This window comes from Octopus bimaculoides, chromosome 14, assembly GCF_046866305.1.
Source record: "Octopus bimaculoides isolate indiv1 chromosome 14, ASM4686630v1, whole genome shotgun sequence".
Classification (NCBI taxonomy): domain Eukaryota; kingdom Metazoa; phylum Mollusca; class Cephalopoda; order Octopoda; family Octopodidae; genus Octopus; species Octopus bimaculoides.
The window spans coordinates 48,725,524-48,751,623 of record NC_142941.1 but is presented as its reverse complement, the minus strand read 5'-3'; the positions used below and the strand labels follow the sequence as shown (position 1 = coordinate 48,751,623).

General features: G+C 38.4%; 2 protein-coding genes across 16 annotated transcripts in view; one reads left to right on the top strand and one right to left on the bottom strand.

Annotated features, from left to right (window-relative positions):
- Positions 1-1,649, top strand: part of LOC106875544 (tRNA (34-2'-O)-methyltransferase regulator WDR6) — a 38,483-nt gene extending 36,834 nt beyond the window's left edge. For all 7 annotated transcript variants that reach the window (XM_089362883.1, XM_089362880.1, XM_089362881.1 and 4 more), the window contains one exon: positions 1,529-1,649. In XM_089362883.1, the coding sequence (XP_089219009.1) occupies positions 1,529-1,601 (73 nt within the window). In that variant the 3' untranslated portion in view covers positions 1,602-1,649. The remainder of the gene's footprint in view (positions 1-1,528) is intronic.
- Positions 404-26,100, bottom strand: LOC106875545 (nicotinamide/nicotinic acid mononucleotide adenylyltransferase 3). Of its 9 annotated transcripts, none has more exons than XM_089362894.1 (10): positions 25,285-25,650; positions 23,441-23,523; positions 19,247-19,335; positions 16,489-16,556; positions 15,002-15,102; positions 13,263-13,363; positions 11,786-11,887; positions 9,180-9,238; positions 8,538-8,633; positions 404-657 (listed from the first exon to the last, which is right to left on the bottom strand). In XM_089362894.1, the coding sequence occupies exons 1-10, from the start codon at positions 25,443-25,445 to the stop codon at positions 621-623; spliced, it is 897 nt and encodes a 298-aa protein (XP_089219020.1). In that variant the 5' UTR covers positions 25,446-25,650; the 3' UTR covers positions 404-620. The 9 variants fall into 9 exon arrangements, with proteins under 9 accessions (XP_089219020.1, XP_089219022.1, XP_089219018.1 ...); XM_089362896.1 differs by lacking the exons at positions 404-657; positions 25,285-25,650 and adding exons at positions 2,282-6,977; positions 25,959-26,100; XM_089362892.1 differs by lacking the exons at positions 404-657; positions 25,285-25,650 and adding exons at positions 2,282-5,053; positions 25,959-26,100.

The window sequence follows — 26,100 nt, the reverse complement described above, 5'->3', positions numbered from 1 at the left end:
AGCGGCGGCCATGCTGATGCACCGCCGTGTTGCTACACTGTTATTACAGGGCGCCTCTTACAATTTGTGGCACTTGGTGAAGAATGAAGTTTGATTTAGCAACCCTCATTTGCACCTCCTGCCACGAGGTAGGTTCATCTGGGGCTCTCGACAGGAAGAGGTCCAGCTTTGATTTAAAAACCCCTACATCTACTTTGTGCAGGTTCCTGGGGCTCTTTGGGAGAATATTAAAAAGCTGTAGGCCCCTGAAACCCTGACTGTTGCAGTAACTGGTCCTGAACTGCGATGGCATTGCTGGGATCTTTGGCACTATGCAGTGTCGTCCCATTCTAGCATTGGTGTAGCTTTCAATGCCAAAATTTGGCACAATTCCTTCCAGGATCTTCCAGATGTATATTACTGCATACCTCTCCCACCTTCTCTCCAGGGAGTAGAGTCTTAGCTATTTCAGCCTTTCCCACTAGCTGAGCAGTTGCAAAGAGACAATCTCCTCTGGATTGCTTCAAGGTATGCTGTTAATTTCACACTGCTGGGTGACCACAGCTGTGAGCAGTAATCCAGGCGGCTGAGGACGAATGTCTTCCAGAGGATCATCATGGTTTCCTTATATATTAGTTTGACTAAAGGCGGTGCTCCAGCATGGCCATAGTCAAATGACTGAAACAAGTAAAACAGTTATATATGTGTACATAAATGAATAAATATATATATATAAACTTAGCGGTTTGGCAAAAGAGAACGACAGAATAAGTACTAGGCTTCCAAAGAATAAGTCCTGAGGTGGCAGTGCTACAGCATGGCCGCAGTCAAATGACTGAAATAAAATAAAAAAAATATACACATATATATATACACGACGAGCTTCTTTCGGTTTCTGTTTAAAAAATCCACTCACAAGGCTTTGGTCAGCCCGTGACTAGTAGAAGACACTTGCCCAAGGTGCCACACAGTGGGACTGATCCCAAAACCATGTGGTTGGTAAGCAAGCTACTTACCAGACAGCCACTCCTGTTCGAAATCCTGCTGCATTTTACATAGAATTTTTGGTTCTCCAAAGTCGTTTTTGTGTTTGAGTCGATCTACCTTTTTTTGGTCGTAAACTCTGGCCTGAGAAATTCAACTTGTTTGCCAAAAGATATGGTAGATGTATATATTCTACGTAGCTGGAGATGTGCAATACTTCTATCATGTCTGGTATGGATCTACAGTTCACGCTGAGCTGTTTGACCAACTGTCAACAAACTAGGCGTCTGTTGGGTCAGAGGCTGGCCTGGCCTGGGATTAAACAACCGATGTGACATAAGCCTGTTGCTGATTATGATGACAATGGCATGGATGATGCTTTAATGAAGATGCTGATATTTCTTCACTTTCATGAGCAAAAGTCACCCAGGTGAAGATTGTCAAGTTTTGGGGCATTTATTTTTCATCAATTATTCCCCATTTTGGAGACCAATTTACCAAATACTGTTGTTGATGTTGATTAGAAATCATTATTTATGTAATAAATTATAATTATTATTTGCAGAAAGCGAATCTTTATAGCTGTCTGTGGTACAGGACTGTCACTGCTAACTCTCGAATTACCAACATCAACCTGAAGCAGCGTCTGCTGGATGATAAGGTTTCATTAAAGATATTTTCTTAAATTTCTGTTAACTTCTTTCTATGAATATTGTCTTAAAAACCTAGTGCACTGCAGGATGGCTCAGCACTTTGCCGGGCTGTGATTGCAAAACCCTTTAGCCTTCAGATTACTTTGTTAAATGTAAAGCAGACATTAAATGACAATTAAGGCTTATTTAGTCACATTGTCTCATATCTTTGAGATTTTGATGATGTGATTGCTTATTTTTAGAATGACATTGTAGGCTAAGTGTAAGGGGTTGGATCTGGCTGCTTAGACTATAAAACAGAATATTTGGGTCTGATATGACTGGTTTAAATGCTAAAGGATTAAACCATGAAGATGTGCAGCAAATGGGGAGACTTTCTCCATGGATGAAGTCTTGCTGACACAACCAAGTATGTTGGTTGAGAAATGGAAGGAAAGAAGATTCTGTAGAATTGGTAGAAATGCTTTTTGTAAGAGACCGAAAAAGATTGGCAGGCTGTATGAAACAAGGGGGCATCTGTTTTGGATGAGAAATAAGACTTACAGAATGAAGCTGTGAGGATGAGTGGTTTTAGGTGTTGTAAGCTGAAGCCTTTGCCAGATCAGCTGACTCAGAGTTGTGATGACAGAGACACAGCAACAAGGAGAGGAAGACCAAGTCCAGGATTACAACAGAGGTGAAATCAGTCCATTTATTTGTACAAAAATAGAATCAATAGAAAAACGAAAATGTTTATTAAACAAATTGATAAAGACAGAGTGTGAACTTTAAAATATTAGAGGAAGTTGTACAGTAACTGTATAAAGAGCTCGAATTGTTAGCCAGCATTTATATATATATATTATACACACACACACATATGTATTTTCAAATATTGAGTAAAAGTTCCCACTTTCAGCCTTATTCTCTTCAGTTAAACTTTTGTGTGTAAGTCACACATACAATTTTCATTGCTTTTTTTTTTGGTCTCCAATGTCCATAATCTGGACATGTTACAACTAACAATAAACACCACTGTTTCTGGCTGGGTTCACAATATATGTTCTTGCAAGAGTGAGAAGCAAGGTTTTTTTTTCTTTATATTATTATGAACAAGAGAGTAATTAATGAAAAACAATATACTTGCAACATTAGAACTGGCTGTTATCTTACATTAAACTAATTCCATTCCCAGTGAACATTGTTCATCTGAGTTGTGTACTCGTTTTGGAGTATTCCAAGGGTTCGTGTGGACTGAGAACCCAAAACATCCAGTATGCTCTTTGTAACAAAACTAGATGTTCTAAGCTAGCCTTTCCAGCTGACATATAAAAATAACAAAGAATGCAGAAATGTTGAAACAGAGATTATTTAATATAAGGAGAAATATTTCCTGCATGCTTCTGTCTTACAAAAAATGAACCAATTGCAGAAATACTTCCATTGAGAACCCAGCCGAAACAAGTGTTAGATTTGTGTAAAAAGAACTCCTCCTATTAAGGCAGACACATTAAAAGAATTTCATGAGAAATTAACTAAAATATAATTTAATATATCCTGCTTTGAGTCTTTGCTGCAGGTAAAAAAACCCGAATTGAATACATTTTACTTTTGTCACTCTCTCGTATGAAGTGAAAACAATTATAATCTTGTATATTATGAGAGCTAAACCATTTTTAACATATGGAAGACTATAGGAGTCCAAAACAGTTGCTCTTTGGTGAGTTTATTCAGTATGAAGAAGAATAAAACTGATTTCAAAGAGTCTAATCTCAAGAAATGGGGGGAAAGTGTTGCTAATAACAACAGCCTGGAACAATGCCATGAGACAATTGCAATTCTCCAGGTGAGAAGACAAAAGAGGACCAAAAAATAGATCAATCATGAGCAAAGCTACAAGTTAGGAGTCTTGTGCTTCGACCATCCATAAACACCCAGCAAAGGCCATTAGTGTGTGTGTATGTACAGTCAGCAAACTCGGGTATTATCAAGATACATTTTAAAATATATACTTTGACTTTTTTTTTTAATAAACATAAACCAAATACACAGAACACATTTCTCTTTAACAAAATCACCCCCACCCCCCCACTAAATATTGCCAAAACATACAAGAAAAGCATGGAACACCTCAAAAGTAAAAAAAACAAACAAATTCCACTTCTCATTTTAGTAGATTTAATGAGAGAGAATAAGGGAGATTCTGAATAGGAGCAGGACTGGCTAGAAATTGCACTCAAATCACACAATGCCATCTTGAAATGGAATGCACACATAATATGTTGTGGTCTTGGACGTATATGGTGTGAAGAGAAGTCTAGATGGTTATGGCTGGAATGCAGGATCAGAGGTTAGCACAACTACTACAACTCCTCTGATGCAGAGGTTTTATATATTGGGGGGGGGGGGGGGTGAGGAGGATAAGCCCAGCCAAGTTGGCAACAAGTTTGTGTGCAATTGGAAGACTTCAAGTTCAGTCCCACTGCACAACACCTTGGGCAAGAATCTTCAACTATAGGCTTGAAGTGATTAAAACTTTGGGAAAGAGAACTCATGTTGAAGTCTGTGGGTTGCTGGGATTGGTACCTGTTCTTGGGGTGGTAGAATTAATCTATCACCCAACAGCACCCGGACACCCTTGGGTGCTTTCAGATATATAAACCAGGTTCCCAATCTCTACGGAGTGCTTAGCCACAGGTCAGTCCTGTTCCAAGAAACCTTTGATCAAAGCCATCCACCCATGACCATCTTGTCTTTACTTCAATTTATGCCAAACGGTGCAGTGCAAGCAGTGGGGTGGTGTAGAGCAGTGCAGGTGGGTGGCTGACAAGTGTTTCTCTTCTCATTAAAGCAAAGCAGTGAAGAGTGAAGCGGGTGAATTGTGCTCTGGAGAGAGAGAGAGCAATGCAAGATGGATACTGGGTCAACTTGCTGATTCTCACAGACATGGTCTGAGGAATGGACAAGATAAAGAAAGATCTGTCAGTAATAATTAGTGAAATTTACTTTCTCATTATTTCAGATTCTTTGTTGGAGGATCTGAATGCAAGCAGAATCAGGGGGTCATTAAGGATGAAGACAATCATAAAAATGGTGAGTTTTCTCTAAGGGTTTTCCCACTAGAAAAATTGAATTATGTCTGCATAAACTGTAAATTCAAATATTATGAAGATGCTGATCAGAAGTGTTCCAACCATCCCCTATTTTTGTAAGAGTACATTGTCTAGTATATCAATGTGCGTTAAGGGAATTTTAGTGTTTCCAGAAGGTCAAATTACCATTTAAATAGTCCGACCAGTTATCTAGTGAAGTGAGAAGTGGAAAGTGTGTGTGTGTTGTATGATTAAGTGAAGGGAGTGAGATAGATGTGTTCTTGGAAGTCTATGTAGGATGTGAGTTGTGTATAAGTGCTGGTAAGGGATCGAGTGGTGCCAGGTGACAACAGAGAATGGTACTTACTGAATCCAATGGAGATAACACAGCAAATAAAAACAGGGAAAGGCAAAGTCAATACATACATACATGTATAATTTATACACACACAAATACATACGTGTACATATATATATATATATATATATATATATATATATACACACACACACACACATATATAACTTATGAATCGCTCAAACGTGGATGTTGATCCACCTCAATAAGGTTAATCGCAGGATGATGTGGTAAAACTAAGGTAGTCATTACATGACCACTCAAAAGATTGCGATAGAAGCCAGGCTGTAGTAGCCAATGAGCCCTCTCCAAGGAGACATTAATAGTGAGTGGAGTATATCAGGGAGCTATCTTAGACATTCCACATGAAAGGTTACCCCAATCTTATTTATAAGGCATGTGTCAATCCTGGAACCACATGAATGAGAAAAGAAGTTTGTAACAACCCAGCAATGCAGTCCCAGACTGTCTGTACAACATGGAGCTCCACAATATTGGAGGTGCACTGTACATAGTTCCTTGTCAAACACACACGCACTCACACCAAACTATCAAATATCTACTGTCTTATTTCTAATCAACGACAGTAAACAATATGTAATAAATAACAGAAAATTGCTTTCCACTCAAAATTAAGAACCAATTACTCTAATGGTTGTCAGCAAACCCGCATTATAATAATTGAGCGGATTAATAAAGAGAGGTAGAAAAGGTAATCATCATCATCATCATCATCATCATTCAATGTCCGTGCTGGCATGGGTTGTTAGAATTAAGCTCCAGTGGAGTAAAATACTTTATAAAATATATTGCAAGGAAATATCACAGGAAATTTAAACAAGTTGAAGGAAAAAACAAGAAATATTTTTAACTTCAGGTTGGATGGGGGGGTAACTTAGTAATTAAGGTGTTGAGCTCCTGATAAGGTCATTAGTCCATTTCCTGTGCTGGGGCAATATGCCCTTTGACTGGGTCCTTTGCTCCCTGATCTGGTAGTTGCTGCAGAAGCTAGGGGCAGATGAATGACTGATGAGAGCCATTCAAACCATATAAAGGGTCAATAAGGTGAAAGAAACAAATTTAGTGTGCAGGTACAAGTTCACCAGGGCACAGTTGTCAGTCAGCTCCTAGCAAAGCCTGGAATCAAAAGACCTTGAAGGAAACTGAGCAAAGTTCTGGTAAACAGAAAAAAAAAAAACCCAGTCAGCACTTGACTCCGTTCAATGTGTAAAAAAGGTACAGGTAGAAGTTGCATATTGTACCCAGTGCAGACAGGGGACAAATAAGGGACACTGTGGAAGACTATGGCAGATGTGTAAAAACAGTAAAATACACAAGGACCATATGGGAAATATTTCTTCACAAATCACCGAGAGGATGCCCCAGGTGTATGTGTGAGCCAAATCTATACGGTTAATTAAATCCAGTGCATCTCCCCACGAAAGCTAATAAGCTTGTTTTGTTTTTTAATCATTACAGGTAAGATTAATTGGAACCTCTGTTCTCGTGTCATGTCTTGTTATCATCAGATCAATGAGTGAAAACAGCAGAGTGTAAATCTCTAAATTCTTAATTTGAATGTAATCCTTTTCACCCATTCTAGTAAGGCAGAGGGAGGGAAGATACAAAAGATATACCAGTCATACACTGGGGTCAATTCAATCAATGACATTCATTCACCAATAAAAAAAAAATTAATGGAAGAAAACGGTCATAGTTATGCTCTTTAGCAGCTTGGTGCTTCTGAACAGCTGTGATTGAAGGCCATGCTGGAGTAACACCACAAATTATTATTATTATTATTATTATTATTATTTTCATTGTCAAAAACAAAACAAAACAAACAAAAAGATAACAAAATATGTGGAGAAGCCATGTTTCCGAATGTGTCTGTGTTCCTAGGTTGATATGGCTTGATGTGTGTTTTCTTCTCTGTGGTGAAAAACAAAGAAATTAAAACAAACCAAATATAAATGGATACATAATTACACAGACAAGATGAAGGAAGTATTCAATACAAAAAGTAGGGTGCTACATTATTGATTAGAAACTAAAGCTTCTAATAAATACTTATTAGAGACACCGTAATGTATTTTCAAACAAATAGTCTGACGTCACACTACAAGAGGGTCTGCATGAAGGCCCCAGGGAACATTCATTGCTATCACTACTGAGTCACCCAAATAACAGAAACTATTGACTGTCTCGGAAGTCATTTGAAAGAATTCATCTTACAGCTATTTCTGTGTATTTGCTATATCCTACATTCTTTTCTCTGTCCGTATACCAGTAATCTCTTAGGTACACACCACTGCATTTTCTACATTAATCACAAGCAGTAGAGTCTGGTAATGTTTTCTGATTAAGGGCTGACAACATCCACCGTGAGCCTTTAGCAAAGGAATCAATTGTGTGTCTCCCCATTTATTTTAAGTGCAATATATAGAAAAAAAAAACCCAGACAAGTTCACATAAAACTCCTGCATGCCTGGCAGTTTTTAATTATTTAAACAAATATACAGCATTTGTTATATATTGATTAGAAGTTCAATACACAACACTGATTAAAACAGTGCCTTTGCAAGGTTTGCTCTGAACCCCCTCAATTCTAGCCCCCGTTATCCACTTTGGACACTTTTTCTCCTTAAACCATTTAACTAGGAAAACTAAGCCCTCCCCAGATCAATAAATGCTTCGAGTAGAAATTAGCTCTTACTTAAAAACTTCTCCCTTGGCTAAGAACAGGCATCAATTATAAAAACCAAAAAATATATTTCACCTAAATCCTTTTCCTCATCAGTTGTGCTAGAACTCTGCTCCAGCAATCTGATGTCTTTTCAGTTCCTTGGACATTTCCTTTGCCATTTAAACCAGTCACCAGAAATAATATCTTTCTGTATTACTTGTTTGACTATGGAAGTCAGTAACATTGGTCCTACTTTACCAGATATCTTCAGCATCTCCACAACTATTCCTGACTTTATATCCTTATCTACTGTTCCCTCTGTATTAGCTGTTAACTTCATTACCTGTTCCCTAATGTTGGGTCTACTTGAAAGAGTTCCATCCCTTTTTCTAAACATTCTGCTCAGACAGTAACATGGTTTAATAGCATTTCTAGTGACAGGGAGAGTTCCATCATTTCATACAGGATTTTCACATTAACCCTGTAAAGTGGTTGGTGTTAGGAAAGGCATTCAACCTCAGAAACTGTGCTAATAACCAATGGAATGTATGAGTGAGACGTGGTCCCCATCCTGTCAAAGAGAACTGACAGGGGCGGCAATAACCTATGCTAACCCATGCCAGCAATGGTATGCAGATGTAAAATAACAATGAGGACATTATTGGAGTTGGGGATTAGAAATTATGGGTTGTGAAATGTGAAATTTGAGTTCAGCAGAATGTGAGGATTGCGGAATATGACAAATGTGGCAGAGAAACTGAAAGAAAATAGAAAGTGAAGATTGTGAAAGCAGGAAAGTCTCTTACTTGTCTTCTGATGTGTACAGCTTCTCTTTGTTGATGTAATCAATGACAGCATCTTCAATAAGATATTTCACACTCTCACCTCTCCTTAATGCTCGTCTGGAAATGAAAGAACAAACACCATTAGCAATCAGAGTAAACAACAAACAGATGTATTAATTAGTTTAACGCTCGGGAAGTGAGTAAGTCTTTTATCTTTCGAGCCTACGTTCTTCCACAGAAAGGAACACAGAAATAAGCAGAGAGAGAGATCTATCTACCTATCTGATCGGATAGCTGGAGATGAGTGTGTGTTACTGTCTCCTTTCTTTGAGATTGCCTGACAGTTGTAAGTGAGTGTCACTGTCATGCAAGTGGTGTCCTTTGTTTCCAATATTCTGCAAGAACATGCCTGGTCAGTGAGGAAATGTCACTATTGCTTGGAAATAGGTGAGGAGGGCTGGCAACAGGAAGTGGGCAACCAGCCATACAAAACCAGTGTCAACAAAGTCTGTCCGACTCATGCAGCATGGGAAAGAGGACATTCAAATGGGAAGACATAATGATGAGAAACAATATCTAATGTTTTAGTAAGGTGAATGTGGAGTGAAGAAAAGAGAAGACGACACCAGCACCACCCGGCTGGAAATCAAATGATGTACTGACCTGATTTTGGTAGAACTGATTTCATTACTTAACCATTCCGTCACAATAGTTATGTTGTCCTGAAAGACAGAGACATGAGAGTGAGAGAGAGAATCAACATTATAATAATAATAATAATAATCATTATAGACATCATTGTTATTATGATCATGATCACCACTGTCCCATTCCAAGCATGACCAACCTCACTTTTCCTCCTTCAGAAATCAATAAAATAAATTATTCTATAAAATAACATTAATTCCGCTGAGGTCGACTTTGCCGTTCATCTTTTAGGAGTCGATAAATTAAGTACCAGCTGCGTTCTGGGGTAGATCTAATCGACTGGCCCCGTCCCTAGAATGGATTGTTATTATGCAGAAGGCAGTCAGTTGGCAGAATTGTTAACAGCCTGGACAAAATGTTTGGTTCATTTCGTCAATGTTCAGGTTTCAAACTCCACCAAGGTTGACTTTGCCCTTCAGGGTCAATTAAATAAGTACCAGTTACGCACTGGGGTTGATGTAATCGACTTAATCCCATTGTCTGTCCTTGTTTGTCCCCTCTATGTTTAGCCCCTTTTGGGCAATAAAGAAATAAATATGGAAGATTTTCTCAGTTATAATGAGTAGGAAGAACTGTGCTAGTGCTATTTGAGGTTGTAATATTGATGGCAACAGCTTTTTTTTTTTATTGAATAGAAAAATACTCCTGATTGATTTTCTGGCATTTATTCAAAAAGCTCAATAAAGACTGTTTAAATATTGATATTTCTCCATTGAAATAAACGTAATTCAATACAATTCAATATATTACTATTAAATTGTATCCTGACCCAAATCTGAAGTCTATAAATGAAAGTCACATCATAGAAAATTTGATAGTAACGCATTTCAGATAATCCTACCAAATGTATAAGTAAAATTTAAACCATGAAACACGTATATCCTTCACTGGGCTGGAATTATGTACGTAGCTCAGTCGAGCATGGATTCCATCAATTGAATTGCATCTCTTTTGATGCAAAGAGACATCTCAGCACACCAATTTACACAAGTAAACACACACACAGAGGTGACATAGGGATTGACTAAGGAAGTTAGCAAATATGCAGTTTGGGGTTTATTCCTATTGTGTGCAGATGTCATCTCTTGTAACCTCAGGATGACCAATGTCTTGGAGGTAAAATTGGTGGACAGAGAAACACTCTCTCTCTCTCTTCATTATACATAAATTATTAACCATAGATAAAGAAAAGAGAAATGTTGATATATATATATATATATACATATATCTATCTATATGATGATGATGACACACACACAGGGTGTGATGAGTAAATTGTCACCATTTTATATCTTTAATTTCGTGCATGCGCATCGTTTGTTTTTGATTTTGTCAACTACACAGTATAGCAGGGTCAGTTGGGCACCGTCTGTGAGAAAAACAGCACCATGATGCAATTCACTGTGTCAGAAATTTGAAAATGACACACTGTACTGCTTGACATTCGTGCCGGAAGCTCCAATATGAACATTTCAGAGTGTTTGGGTGTCAATCTGTGGACATGAACTGATAGTGATGATAAAAATCAAATCAAACATCCAGTCAACATAATGGTGTTTGGAGTGAACACTAGTGATGGTGACATTATGCCTCCATTCATCTTCCCATACAGCCTCACACTCAACACGGATGCCTACATCAAGTGCCTGGGGGAGGTAGTGCTGTCCTGGGTCAAGAGGGTGGCTGCTGGAAGGCCCTGTGTCTGGCAACAGGACTCTGCACCATGTCACACAAGCAGGAGAACCCAGTCATGGCTGTCAGAAATTTCTGCGACCCCATCACCCCTAACTCCCCAGACTGCAACCTCCATGGTTATTATGTGTGGGTCACAGTTGAGCGAGAGACCAACAAAACTCTTTGTAACATCAAAGATGAACTGAAGGCAAGGATTATGGCAGCATTCACCAACTTAAACTAAGAGACTATCCAGAAGAGTTGCAGGAGATTCCAAAGTTGTCTGGAGGCCGTGGTTGAAGCCAATGGCGATTTTATTGAATAGATTTACTCTTTAGTCTTTCAAGATATTTTTATGTAATTTTGGTAAATATCTATCAAAATGAGATGTCAGAGTTATTTTCATTTTTGCATAATTTAGACGACAGTTTATTCACCGCAGCCTGTATATATATCATCATTTAACGTCTGTTTTCCATGCTGGCATGTGTTGGACAATTTGACAGGTGCTGGCAGGACCAAGAGCTGTACCAGGTTACTTTGTATACATATATATATGTGTGTGTGTGTGTATATATATATATATATATATATATACACACATATATATATGTATGTGTGTGTATATATATATATATATGCCAGCATGGAAGCAGACGTTAAACAATGATGATGGTAATGATGATATAAATAAATATATGCATGCATGTCTTCTCATTGTCTTGACATTGTTTGCGCACTGCAAGTAAACAATAACACAACCAATACAATGGGGTCTTTGTTTAAATCTTACCCTGAGACATCAGATGTCGCAGCTGAAAGACAGAGGGTCAGATGTAACTATGCGTACGCATTTGTTTCTTTTAAATTTAATAAATACAACTCACCTGGTACTTAGTTAATACATCGGATTCATAAATAAACTTGTAAGGGTCACTTCCTGCTCGGCTGATACAGACTAAACCATATTTACCAACAATTTCTTCGATCTGGAAATGGAAGAAGAATTAAAATATATGAAGCCTAAACAGAACAAAAGAAAGACTAAAAGAAACCAACTCCATTCTCGTTGCCTGAAGGAAAATAAAGAGCTGCACTTTCGCCATTTTGATCACACAGGTTTTAAGGAAAGAGGGGGGGGGGGGGTAAATGGTTAATCCCAGTAATTAAGTGATACTTTATTCTATCAACATGTTGGTCGAAAGCAATATAGAAATCACAAACAGCAAAATACTGAAAACTTGAAGGAATTGTTGCACTTACCAACATCCTTAACCGTTTAGTGTTCAGATTTCTTTGTTCAACGTAATCACTATTTATTCTCATTGTTTGAAATAAATCAGGCATTATCTCATAAGTTTGAGATTTCAATGATGGGATTGTTTTATTTTTAGAATAACATTGTAGGATAGGTGTGAGAAGCTGGATCTGTCTGGTCTGAACATAAAACTGGGAAAATATTTAGCTGGATGGGCAATGACTCCATTTTAGTCTGGTGCTTGTTGGTGCCGGAGAGGTTACACTGAGGTCAGTGGGAGAAGACCAGCTTCACCATAACTGCTGCCAACCTACAGCCAGTCTTCCACTATTGTCCCCAGTGTGACCTCCACAGCACCAACAAACACCAGACTGAAATGGAGTCGTTGTCCATCTGGCTATCAAAAACGGCAGGATCATCATCATCGTTTAACATCTGCTTTCCATGCTAGCATGGGTTGGACGATTTGACTGAGGACTGGTGAACCAGATGGCTACACCAGGCTCCAATTTGGCAGAGTTTCTACAGCTGGATGCCTTCCTAACACACACTTCTTTGTATCCTTCTGAAGATAAACCTTTGCACCCAAAACAAAGGTTTTTAAAACTTTGTGCATTGTTAAAAGCTTTCCTCATTTCATTTATTATTCTACTTCTGTGACTACAATGCTTCAAGCTAATTACAATGCTCTTCTTAATTGTAATTAATTAAAACTTCTTTGCTTATAACAAAGTATTCTACAGTTCACTTTTTAGTTGGGTAAATAATGATATCAACTTCAGTATACAACTGGTACTTAATGCCACAAATATGAGAAAGGAAGTCGATCAAAGCAAAATGTTATGGTATTTCATCTGGCAAGAAAACAACCTGCAAGAAATAGTAGCCAAATCCCAACCAAACATTATAGTATCTTAAAATGTTGATAATGTTCTCTGAGGTACAGTATTGCAGAGAAGACAGTATGGGCATGACTGGATTGACCTTTGACCAGACAAGGTCAATCTGTTCAATAGGAGCAAACCTATGGCTAAACAACAACAAAAAGAAAGTAAAAAAAATAATAAAACTGAAAAGGAGAGAGAAAATGAAGAATTCCATCATACATGTTCTTTTCTCCATAAGTTTGGTACTCCAAAAGATTCTAAAAGATCAGCACCACACAAGAGTTTCACCAATATTGCATTTGGATTCTGGTTTTCATCACCTAAGAAACAAAAACAAAAAAAAAAAATCAACAACAATAATGATGATGATTATGGTGATGATGGTCTTAGATTTATTCACATTTTAGTTTAGAGGGGCTTGGACTGGACGAAAGGGGTTGTGTCCATGGCTTTGACAGGTGCCCAGATATCGCTAATATTCCTCTACCTGAGCAGCAAGGGAATTCCAGAGGAAGGAAGGATTCAGAAAAGTGCTTTGCGTGGAACCTGGTCAGGTAGGATAAGGGTAGACAAGATACAGGAATGAGAAGAAGAGAAATGAATAAGTTGTGAGGGTTTGACTATGGGTAGCATCAGAGCAACTAACTCGAAAGGGGCCAGAATAGAGGTAGTAGAAAAGAAACAGACAATGTTTGTGAGCCAGAGACAGGAGAGCGTTTATGGAAGGTGAGACAACTCATCTGTGGCCAACCAGAGGTTGGAGTGCGTTGACCAACTTGCTCTGTGCCAATCAGTCTTTTCTTCTATGTGTAACAACTGCATCGTCCTGGATGTAGGAGCCATATGCTGTTCTGGGTTTCACCTGAGCATTCTAATGGATTAGTAATCATTGCAAGAGAATGGTCATCTCTAGTGTCAAGAAAGAAATAAACATCATTATGAATTCAGAATTGTCAGCAGATAAGACAACGTTCAGCATTTGGCTGTTGGTCAAAAATGCTAGCTGGACATGTAGGACAATAAAAATTCTACATGTCAGATATTGGTTCCATCCTAATCAAGCAGAATATCACCAATGCCAAAAAATGGTTTCTCTTTTGACTAAAAAATATTTAAATATAAAACAATTTCTTAGGCAGCAGAAATTTATAAGGGACAGAGTTAATTTGTCGTTACTCCCCCTCAGCAGATCAATTCAATATTAGGGTTGACGTAATCAATATTACAGTGGGGGAGGGGGGGTCACAGTTCAATGAGTAAAAATAATGGTCAATAGAAATGATCCAAGTGTATGACTGGTACTTGCTCCAAGTAAAATGGTAAAGGGGTAAATGGTTAAATCAACTCTAACAGAGAGAATTAAATACAATAAAACCGGTTTCAAATCTTGGCACAAGACCAGCTGCTTTGGGGGGGGGGGGAGTTGGTTGACTGGTATTTATTGACCCTGAAAGGAAAAAAGGCAAAGTCAGCCTGAGCAGAATTTGAACTCAGAACCTAAAGACACGAAATACTGCAAAGCATTTTGCCCAGCATGCTAACAATTCTGCCATTTTTTTGATTTCATGATAATAATAATTATAATAATATTACAACCAGCACAACAACCACAACCAGCAGCACTATCGCCAACACCATGAAACCCAACATTCAATGAATGAACCTCTTTGCAGTCACATGACCTACTAGAATAGTAGGTCATGTGACAACCAAACTACTCAGTATAATGAAAGGAAAGATATAATTGATAATGTACTCCTAGATACACAATACCTTGGAAATGAAGATAGGATGGCCATGGTTGGAGCATCTTGGTCATAGATCTGCTAAATCAGAACAGGGCCTGAAACAACACCAGCACCATGGTGCTGGAGATGATCAAGCAATCAACACCACCACCAATGCCATAACCACTTCCATACACACATTACCATTAAAGTGTTTATGAATAAATGTACCGATATGGTTGGTCTCTGTGCTATTCAATCTGTTACTGTGGTAGGCCAACACATGACGAGTCTCAGTCCAGCAGTTCAGGTCACTCTCCCACCGATCTAATCTACAAAGTAAATAACAAATTAATTAAGTGAAGCTCTAATGAAGCAATGTTTTAGACATGCAAACAGATTCCAAACAGAATTTTGGGGATTTTTATTTGTTTCTATCATTAGACTGTGGCCATGCTGGGGCACCACAATAAAGAATTTTTTTTAGTCAAACAAATCAGCTCCAAAATTTATTTTTTTAAGCCTATCGATCTCTTTTTGATGAACCACTAGTTTACAAGGACATAAACACACCAACACCGGTTGTCAAGCAGGGAGGAGAAGGGACAAGCACAGACAAAGGTACACGGATATATGACGGGCTTCTTTCAGTTTCCATCTACCAAATCCTCTCCCAAAGCTTTGGTCGGCCTGAGGCTATAGCAGAAGACACTTGCCTAAGGTACCATGCAGTGAGACTGAACCTGGAACCATGTGGTTGGGAAGCATTCCTCAACCAAACTTGCCTCAGACAATCCTCAGAGCTAACTTTTCCACAAAACTTTCAAATCTCAAATCAATTCCAGTTGAAACTATTTTGGCAACTCAGGAAGAATTGCAACATTGAACAACAATCAGGACAACAACATCTCTTGGATTCATATTTAACAGCACAGACTTTTGCCCTCAAAACGAAAACTCAAGCTATCATTCCATGGAACTAGTAGAGAAGATTCAAGAATTTGTACAAGGGACCAAACTTTCTCTGAAGTTCCTTGCTTACCAATATCAAACAGTTTTTGCCAGATCTACAACTACAATAAACAAAGTCAAGATCTCGTGTTGTCTCTTACATTTCTCGAAAAGTTGTTTTTAATAAAGAATATGTTTCTTGGGCTTAAGTGGCGGCTGCACCGTAACTCTGTTCTGATGTTCCTTTTATTGACTAAAAATCAGTCTTTTGAACATGTCCCTCACCATGAGCTTCCATAGTGATGGACAGTGGGGTGGGCAGTTCCATTACTGTTGGAACAAACAGATTTCTCTCCCTTGTTCTTGGAACTGGTGACTAAATTAGCATCTTTTACGTGTTGTTCCTGATTGTCAGATAACTATCTTCCATTTGCTTATTTCATGTCCAATGGGTTGGAGAAAACGTTATTTGAAGCAGGATTTTACAGGTGAATGCTCTTCCCCTTGCCAACCAATACCTGCTTTTCAAGTAAGGGATATATCGTTCCAGACGTTTTCAAAAGTATGGACTGACCAGCCACTCATAAGGGATGTCAACACTTCCAGTCTTTCATGATGAATGAAGAATACATTTATGCACACACACAGAGTTCAGGGGTCTCACATGAATATTAATAATGTTCAGTAAAAGGGAGCTAAAATTCTGCCCTCAAGCTCTATGTCTAAGAAGAAAAGTTACAAAGTGAAGCAAGAAGAGGTCAACTTACGTGATCCAATCAGAACTCTCTAAAGATTTCTCCACCATTTTACATCGATGATATGAGCTGATCAAGTCCTGAAGAACATTTAACAATCACTTTTCATGTGTCTAACTACATACTTATATACATACATAGCTAGCTTCTTATTTCTCTACCTCTTCTCTCATTCAACCTTTAAATCTCTTCCACCATGATGTGAATTACCATCTGCCAATCTTCTTCTGACAAAGGAAGCCGTTATTACGGTAATGTTTCTATGCAGCAATCAACTGGTTGCATGTCCATGACTTTTTGCACATTCCATCTACTAATTCTGAACTTTACAACTACTACATAATTCCAAACTCCCAGAAACAGCTGTTGAGTTTAAAAAAACTATGCATTCTTCCCTTAGTCTTCCCTATTCTTTATACTCTATGTAAAATATATATACATATATAGATAGATACAAAGACTAGGTATTTTCAGATAAAAACACTTATGTACAAGCACATTCACATTTATATGCATTGATAAACATATATATATCTGTGTGTGTGTGTGTGTGTATTTAAATATATATCAAGCCTAATTGTATTTATCTGCTTCACTATCACTGTATAGGCTCACCTGGATTTCTCATAAAGCCACTCTTTACTCTATGGACCTTGTCTTCAATAAAGACTATGGAGTTTAGGTTCTGATCATTTGAGCACCACTACAGGCTTCCTACATTGAGCATCCCTACGTCTCACATACTGACTACCTCGCTGTATCGACCAGACTATGTGGTGTTGTCATACACCACTGGTCACAATGTGCTTCTCCACATTCTTGTAGCATTCAAATGATGCCAACCCTATGATGATAGGCCAACATTCCCCCCTTGATTAGAATGCCAGTCTATTGCAAAGTTACTCAATTCTGCCGAGTGAACTGAGCAACATGAAATGAAGTGTTTTGGCTGCTGGTTTGGCTATCAAAACTACATACTGTGTGTAGGGGATGCTCGAAATCTCCAGATGCGGAATGCATGACACAACACAGATTAGTCGTTAGTAACTTCAGAATGAAGCAGACACTGAAACGAAAAACACGGAGAAGGAAACTAAAAGATTCTGCAATTTGGAAGATATTCAGAGAAATTCTGACACATATGACTGTAGGGAGCAAGATTTAGGTAGCTGTAACATAGATAACAACTGGATATCTTTTAAATATGAAATGTGGCTGGAGCAAGGTCCTGGTGGTGGACTGATGTAGTTGATAGGGTGATAAAGACAGGCTTGGAAACCCTAGTAGTAAAGAGGTAGAAGGAAGCATTACCGCATGGCTAGAAGGACAGGAATATTTGGCTTATGGATGAAACAGAAACGAAAAGATTTGCACATGTCCTCCAACATGAGGATCAGAAGTATGAAGTGTTCAGGATTGTGAGACAGTGTGTGTGAAGGGTTTATTTAGAATGACTCACTCTCAAAATATGGAAGACAAGAAAGTGCTTTCATGAGTGGCTATTGAACATAATGAATACATGGGATAAAGAGGGGCTACTTCATGCTGACCCTACAAAGGGACCAGCATCATGGCAAAGCTATCAAGGGCATGAAGAGAGGGAAAGCTGCAGGTCCATAAGGGATAGTTGCAGAGATGCTTAATATAACCAGTTGAGCAGGATACATGATTACCACCTGGATGGTTAATCAAGTCATAGCAAATGACTGACATAATATCATTAGAAATTGCTACAAAGGCAAAGGAGGTGCTTTCGAGAGAGGAAATTACAAAGGAATCAAACTACTGGATCAGGATTTGAAGGTCAGAGAGAGAGTTCTAGATTTGGGACAAGGGAGACTTAGAGGAGATGCAATTTTCCTAGGTATTGCAAGAGAAATACTTGGCTAAATTCCAAGCAATTTATTGACTTGGAGAAAGTGTTTGACAGGGTACCACATACAGGAATCTGGTGGTCACAAAGGAAACTAGACATTGACAAATTTAGTGTAAGGGTTAGGGTCCATCAAGGCTCAGTTCTTAGTCCCTTCCAATTCCTACAGGACATCACAGTGGGGTTTAAGACTGGTTGCCCATGGGAACTCCAATATGTTGATGACCAAGTTCTCATAGCAGAATCTTTAAAAGAAATTCTATACATGGAAGCTAAATCGAGAAGCCTTAAGGTAAACCTAGCAAAGACAAAGATTTTAGTGAGTAAGGAAAGAAAACAGGACCCTGATATACAGAAATGGAGTAAGTCTAAACCCCATATGCTGTACCAAGGTCAGCTATAGACATGCAAGAGACATAATGAAATAACAGGCAAACTAGCAGAGAATATGAGCTTCAATGTGTGATAGATGCACTGCAACAGTACATACTAGAAATACAGCAGAAAACGATTCTTGTGAATACTTGGACGATGCCTCACTAGAAGCAGTTGATAGCTTTTGTTATCTTAGGAGATGTCATTAGTAAAAGAGGTGACTGCTCCAAAAGTATGTTAATTATCAAAGTATGGATTGGAAAAAGTTCAAGGAATTACAACTGCAACAAAAGTCTCTCCTCTCAGAATGAAGGGCAGATTGCACGATGCTTGTGTTAGAACTGTAATGCTGCAGGGTAGTGAGATGTGGACCTTGAATGCAGAGGAATTTAGGGGTCTGGAAAGGAATGAAGCAAGCATACTCCATTAGGTGTGCAATGTGAGTGAGCATGAATGACAACATCAGACATAAACTTCGTCAGAAATGAAAACAACAAAAATATCAATTACAGAAGGAATTACCTTTTTGCCATAATTATCGTTTACTGGAGAGACAATCCCACCAATCACATTGTACCGACCATTTCTTTGCAAATTATCACGAGCAAGTTCTGTAAAGAAAATAAACTTACAGCTGCAGGAATGGTTGTGTAGTTTCAAAAGTTGTGTGGTTTGGCTGGTAAGGCCTGGGATTGCACCAGGTGCCATTCTTGTGCTTTCTACGGCTGGATGGCCTTCCTAACACCAACCACTTTACAGAACGTACTAGGTGCTTTTTTTTATGTGGCACCATATATAAAGAGCAAAGACCCACTTCAGTCACGAAGGACCATTGGATTGCACATAGAAGTTCCCCTCCAAGACAAGTCTGAGCAATGTTGTTTGTGGAAAAATTTTAAGAATTAAAAAAAAAAAAGTGTTTGTAGAAATAATGGTTCTTCTGTACTAAGAAGAGAGTGTACTTTTCAGAGATTAAGTCTCTAAAAAGCAACACAGTTGATTCCATCTTTAAAATTTCAGCAAAGTGGAAGCACACCATCAAAGAAGGAGAATAGTTTATCTCCAACCTAAAAATGTTATGGTGAGATTTTGATTGCATTTCTGGTTAAATTCCGACAAGGTCTTGTACCAAAACATCATTTGGTGATTATTTTTTTTAGAGAAATTGAGGACAGTACACCAGATAGCTTTCTAATATTTTATTTGGAAAATAAAATGTGGTTCATTTGTGCAGGTGTCGATGCCCCTGCACAGATGTGCAAAACATACGTCTTTCAATAAATCTATCTTTCTTCAAAAGCATTCCATGACTTTTTAACATTTTGGCATTTAATATGGTTATATCTGGCATTTTTCAATGTAACGGTAAATAAATATTTCCTTAAAACTTCATGCATTGTCCATCTTTCACATCCTACAACATGCCGTTATAACAAATTTTTATCGTTACAACTGCTGACTCCGACATTTCATATTATTGCGTACCCAATCAATCATACCCGTTACAATTGATAACTACACTAATTAAAACCTAACCGTTACACACACACACACGCGATGATCTTTCAGAGAAAGTCTATTGAAACTGAAAGTATTTATTCCGTAATTTCCATAAAATATTTTTTGTTTCTTTAATTTTTGCTTCCAGTGAATCAGTTACGTTTATGTACTTTTCGTGTATGCATTCTACCCACACACAAATAAACATACAAACACACACATGCATACATACAAGAAAAATACAAAAACATAAGCGATTCAGCTGAAAGTAAAATTAAAGAAAAAATTTTGGTACTACTTAAATACAGAGGTCCCTAAAAAGTAACCCTACCCCTACCTCTGTATTTAAGTAGTGCCAAAATTTTTTCACGGAATTTGTCGAACAAATACTTTCAATTTTGATAGACTTCCTCCGAAAGCTCACCTGTATATATGTCTGTACATGTACACACACACACACATGTGTATATATATATATATACACACACACATACATACAGAGGGATACACATATACACATTCCCCCTCTATGTTGGCCCCTTGTGGGCAATAAAAAAAATCACACATACATCCAGAGGGAGAGTATAGAAGGAATAAGTTATCCTGGCAGATACCGTACTATCTCACAAATTGGTATAGATACCGGCTATCCACAACAGCGAAAAAACGGGTGGTCCAGTCGTCTTGAAGTAATGGAGGGTGGAATGCGCGGGCTTCGCTGGTTTGAAAGTAATGTCCACCAGCTCCGGAAAAGACGCTAAGAGAGAATGAAAAGCGTCCCCAGCAGTGGCAATAAAAAATGCTGAGCTAAGAGGGGAATTGGTAGAGCTCCTTGCCGGCGTGGAAAGGGATGTCGAGTCGTCGACAAGCCTCCGACGTCGGACATCTACCAACAACTGGAAGTGATTTAAGAAATCCACACCTAAAATAGGATACGGAATGTCAGCTATGACAAAAACCCATTGAAAGTCTCTACAAAGACCGATGTCTAGGCATAGAGAAAGCTGACCAAAAGTAGGAATCGGGGACGAGTCAACAGCATGCAAAACAATCGCCGAGTGGCGAGGTTTGTCTACAGTAAGGCGAAGTGGCCAAATGCTACAACAGGAGCCAGTGTCAACCATGAAGAATTCCTTTGACACCTGGTCCTGAATGAATATTGCACGATTGAAAGTTGGTTGAGTGGAGGAAAGTGATGTGCTCATTTTCCCCTTTACGCGTTTCCCGGTTGTTTGAAAGAACAAGGCTGAATACATCTTCGCGCCTTGTGTGAGAAGGTCTCATGGTACCAGCACATACCATTTTTAGGTCTGTTGGTTCCCCGATTTCGAGAAGTACTGCGAGAACGTGAGCTGCTCCGAGACTTCGAGCGGCAGAGGTTGTCTGCGCGACGTGTGAGATTATCGATCCTGCGAAGCATGTCATCGTTGGACACAAAAGACGACTGCCGTGGAGCATCTGTGGAGGACTCAGTACACTGCCAAACAGCGCGAGAAGGGTTTCCCGAGTATTCGAGGACTATCGGCCATTGTGGCCACTTGGTCCACAGTGTTTGACTCAAATGCCGTCGCTAGAATGGTTTGAACGTGCAACGGCAGACGAGAAAAAAATATCTTGCGGAGAAGTGGGGCATCTGTTGATTCTCCGCTCAGATCTCGTAAAAGTGTTAGAAATTCCGTGGGAGTCCTGTCCCCGAGCTGTTCGTCTGCCATCAGCTCATTGAATCGGCTGGTGGCAGACCTGGTGGTCCTGTGTAGGATCTTGTTTTTCACCTCGTCATATGTGGCGTCGTCTTTTGGAGATGTGAGTAAGTCTTTAGACACTTTTGTAAGCGATGGAGGCAGATTGCAATAAAGCAACTTTAACCTCTTGGATGGCGAGATGTCATAGGTTTGAAAATAGGCCTCCAATTGTGCGAAATAGATATCGGTATCACCAATGAATGTGGGTAAACCATGCGACATTTTTGTTGGGATGACTCCGTCGAGGTAGGAAAAAGGAATGGAAAGAAACAATGAAAAACGAAGTCGTATGAAATATACGAGAGGCCAAAAAGAAAAGACACAATATTTCCCGTGTTTTGTAAGTTACAGTGTGCACAAGAGAGAGAGAAAAAAAAATTTGTCAAAATTTTGTTTTGTTTTTTTCTCGTGAGGGGTGTTGCTTTGTACTGTCTGTAGAAAAAAAAAATATTGTTGACCAACCTTACGTCGTTGCTGCAAGGCAAAAAATTTTTTTTAATGTATGTGCGTGTGTGTAGTATTTTTTTCTTTTTTTTTTGTAAGACAATAGATGGAAGCAACGTAGTTTGTTTTTCTTTCAAGCCACGTGGAGTCAGACGAAAAGAGAAGTCACTGTTCGCTCATTTGTTCTTTCCTCAGCCTCTGTTGGTGTTGAAAGAAACACGCGGGTGAGAGTTATAGGCGGCGGCTCGTGTCATAGTAGTTGCTGGTTCAGTTTCCAGGCTGTATGGTATTTTTCTCCGGGGTAATTAAAACTGTTGTATTTGTTCCATTTCCTCGTCTCTCGTGTTTTTTTTGTAGAAATCACGTCGGGGGTCACCAGTTATAAGAATTGGATGAGATATAACGGCTCGGCCGTCTCTCCCCAGTTCTTATATTAATCATTAAATCCAGAAATACAACAACATGAGGGATAACGGTAACAACAGATCAATAGCTTATTCTAGGTTGGTGTAGAGCCGTTTCGTTCCTGGGTGAATAGGCATGCCGCTAGAATACCAAAGGAAGCTTCGACCACATGTCGGGGTTGAGTTGGGACAGCCTGAAAGAACGTCCTGTCGCCATGGATGCTGGATGGATAAGAGAGCGAACGCTATTGCTTTTTCGCCACTTGTTGCATTGCACATGCGTGCTCGGGTACTTCCGCTGACGGCAAATCCATTGCACATGCGCAATGGCACTTCCCAAGATGGCGGCCACACGCACCACTACAAGTTGATCTCAGTGGATTTGAACTTTGGGCGCAGAGAATCGGAACATACGTTCCGATGTCCACAGGACATCTTTGGATTATTTCGTATTACAACAATAAAGACAAATATAAAATATATTCTCGTAAGCAGAATAGATACAGAAACAACATACGTTTCGCCCGTTAAATTCCGGTTTTTCATTATACTCTTATTTTTTTCTAATTTTACTTTCGTTTTAAATAATTGTAAATAATATATAAAATAACAAAGCATTTTCTTACCGAACATACGTAAGTGCATATTGGTTATCGGATTGTAGGAACCACAGCTTAGCAAAACAACTTGAGGCATCTTCGTTCTGTACCTAATTCACAAACAAGAAATATATATATATATATATATATATATATATAGGGAGAGAGAGAGAAATTTCGATAATTTTATGTAAAGTACACTTCACAAGCCAATGAAAAGAATATATTTAGAGTTATTTGAGAATACTTAATTTCAGCTACGATAAATTAAAAACAAACTTCAAAGTATATATATATATATATATATATATATATATATATATATATATATATATATATATACACACACACATGTATATACAGGGTGGGGCAAAATGACATGACACATTTGTCGGTTTAACAAAAGAGAAATAGAGAAACGAATGAAAAAAAATGTTATTAAACCTACAAACGTACGTCCTACAAAAACAAGTCCTCAGAGTTTGTAGAACTACTTCAAGTGACAAATAATCTCTGTTAAACCTTAACAGGAGAAAACGGAAGACTGAAAACTAGAAATGGCAAACTGTGGCGTGTAACATACAACTGAAATTGAAATCTAAAGATTTCTTGGAAATTTACCGTATTCTTGGAAATTTTACTTTTGGTATCGAGAAGTTTGATATGAGTTAGCTCTCTTAGACGTCAGCCTTGCACACAGTGCTTGGGAAGAAGAAATAAAACAAGAGCTGCCAGACTTGAGGAGGTGACGGGGAATTCATTTGGATATGAGGAGAAAAACTACCATTTTTCAGAAAGTTATGAGGTAACAGTCTGGGGACTGCACGCTTCTGTGTGCATGTATGTATGTGTGTGTGTGTGTGTATATATATATATATATATATATATATATATATATATATATATATATATATATACACATATATATGTTATGAGCGAAAGTGGTGTCAATTAGACAGTGAGTAAGTGCTGTGCATAGACCATAGATATCCAGGAAGATGCGGGATAAAGTGGTGCAGACTTACCTCAAGATGTTGAGCTTTAGGGAGGAAAAAACAAAGGACCGAGATAAATGGCGATTTGCTGTGCTTCAACAAAAATGGGTTCCTAAAAGCATATTAAGCCTATGCGCCCCACCCGCAACCTCATCTATCCCTGTCGAGCTTTCCCTGCATCTCACGTTCTGAGTAAATAAAGTTGGACTTGCAACCAAAAGGTCAGCGGTCCACATTCGGTTACTTAAAATGCATTATATTTATGGTCGAAACAACACCTAGCTCACAAATGCCGCAGTCCCCCTAATGGTAAATAAGCATCAGAACGAATAACTCGCCGTTGTAATCAGGTAACAAAAGGTGGAAGAGTTCATTCGGGGGCTACATGACCTAATCTCATAGGAGCAGGTACGAATAGGTGATGGTACAGTGACATTCATGCCCTTTCCAAGAGCATTAGAGGTGTAAACTATGATTAAGTGAACAGAGAAGCAACGGTACGATTCCTACTCACCAAGGTCGTTATTATTATTTTTTTTTTTTAATAAACTGTAGGGGACAAGTTGGGGCCCCTATAGAATCAGAAATTATTAATGAACGAAAAACCCTAACTTCTTCAGATGAGTATGTTTGAAACAACGATGGTAACACTACTGAGATTTGGGGGAGGGGTGAGCATTCTTTTGCCTGCTTCCCCTGTTTTTCTCTAAGTTTTCAGTTTTTGTTTTCTTTCTCCGAAAATTTTCCCAGAATTATGTTTTAAAGAATTACGTCTATTTCTGAAAAGAATTTGTCTCAAATGCTTAAAACATAACCTGAAAAAGATATTGAAATAAAAATGAAAACAAGAAAGTTATGGGAAAACGAAGTACATACCATACACACACACACACATTATATATATATATATATATGAAACGTCTAGATAGAATAGAGACAGCTGATGAAGGGATATTCCAAGTGGCTTTCCGTTTTCCTATGTGTTCGTTCCGTTGTCTGTAGTTTATTGTTCTAACGTCCTGTACCCTGATATGCATGTATATACACACATGTAGATGTAAGTATGTACATATATGTGTGTATACATGTATATATATTCTTTGTATTATATATATATATATATATATATTAGCGTGTGTGTTTGTAGAATTGTAATCTACGACGCTTGAAGTATATACTTCCGAAGAAATTAGGAGTTTTGACTCAATAGTTAATTTCCAATTCAATTCTTTTGACAGGGCAAAAAGTTCTGAAGGTGGAAGCAAGACCTAGAGTCGAAAAACCTAAAGGTTTTAGCAGGAAAAAGAATGAGAATAATATCCTCCCTGGACATGTGTAGATGAAATGACTAAAGGGAATACATGTACCAAGAGAGAAGCAAGGTGGGCAGCAGATGGAAACCCATTAATACTCGGCCCTACAAGGATCTGTAAAGTTAAGGGTACAGCTCATTTCCTTACAATGAACCAATAATTAAACTGAAGGACGCTGTTGTTAATGTTAATGGCCAACAAGCTGACAATATCTGTTTAAATAATGAATGGACTTACATAGTCTTTATATGGCGCTTCGCATTTACAGTGCTTGAATAGATCTGCCGAACGGCCGTGTTCATATTAGCTCCAAACTTTGGGACTTTAGCCATTGCAGAGCTGTCACTAACAATATACTTGTTTATTCGTACTTTCGTAT

Coding starts and splice junctions, on each gene's coding strand:
- LOC106875545 (XM_089362891.1), bottom strand. CDS start 25,445: ATGCATATCAGGGTACAGGACGTTAGAACAATAAACTACAGACAACGG. Junction 19,336..23,440: donor TATGCACTTACGTATGTTCG/GTAAGAAAATGC, acceptor TTTTCTTTACAG/AACTTGCTCGTGATAATTTG. Junction 9,239..11,785: donor ATGTATTAACTAAGTACCAG/GTGAGTTGTATT, acceptor TCTGTCTTTCAG/GACAACATAACTATTGTGAC.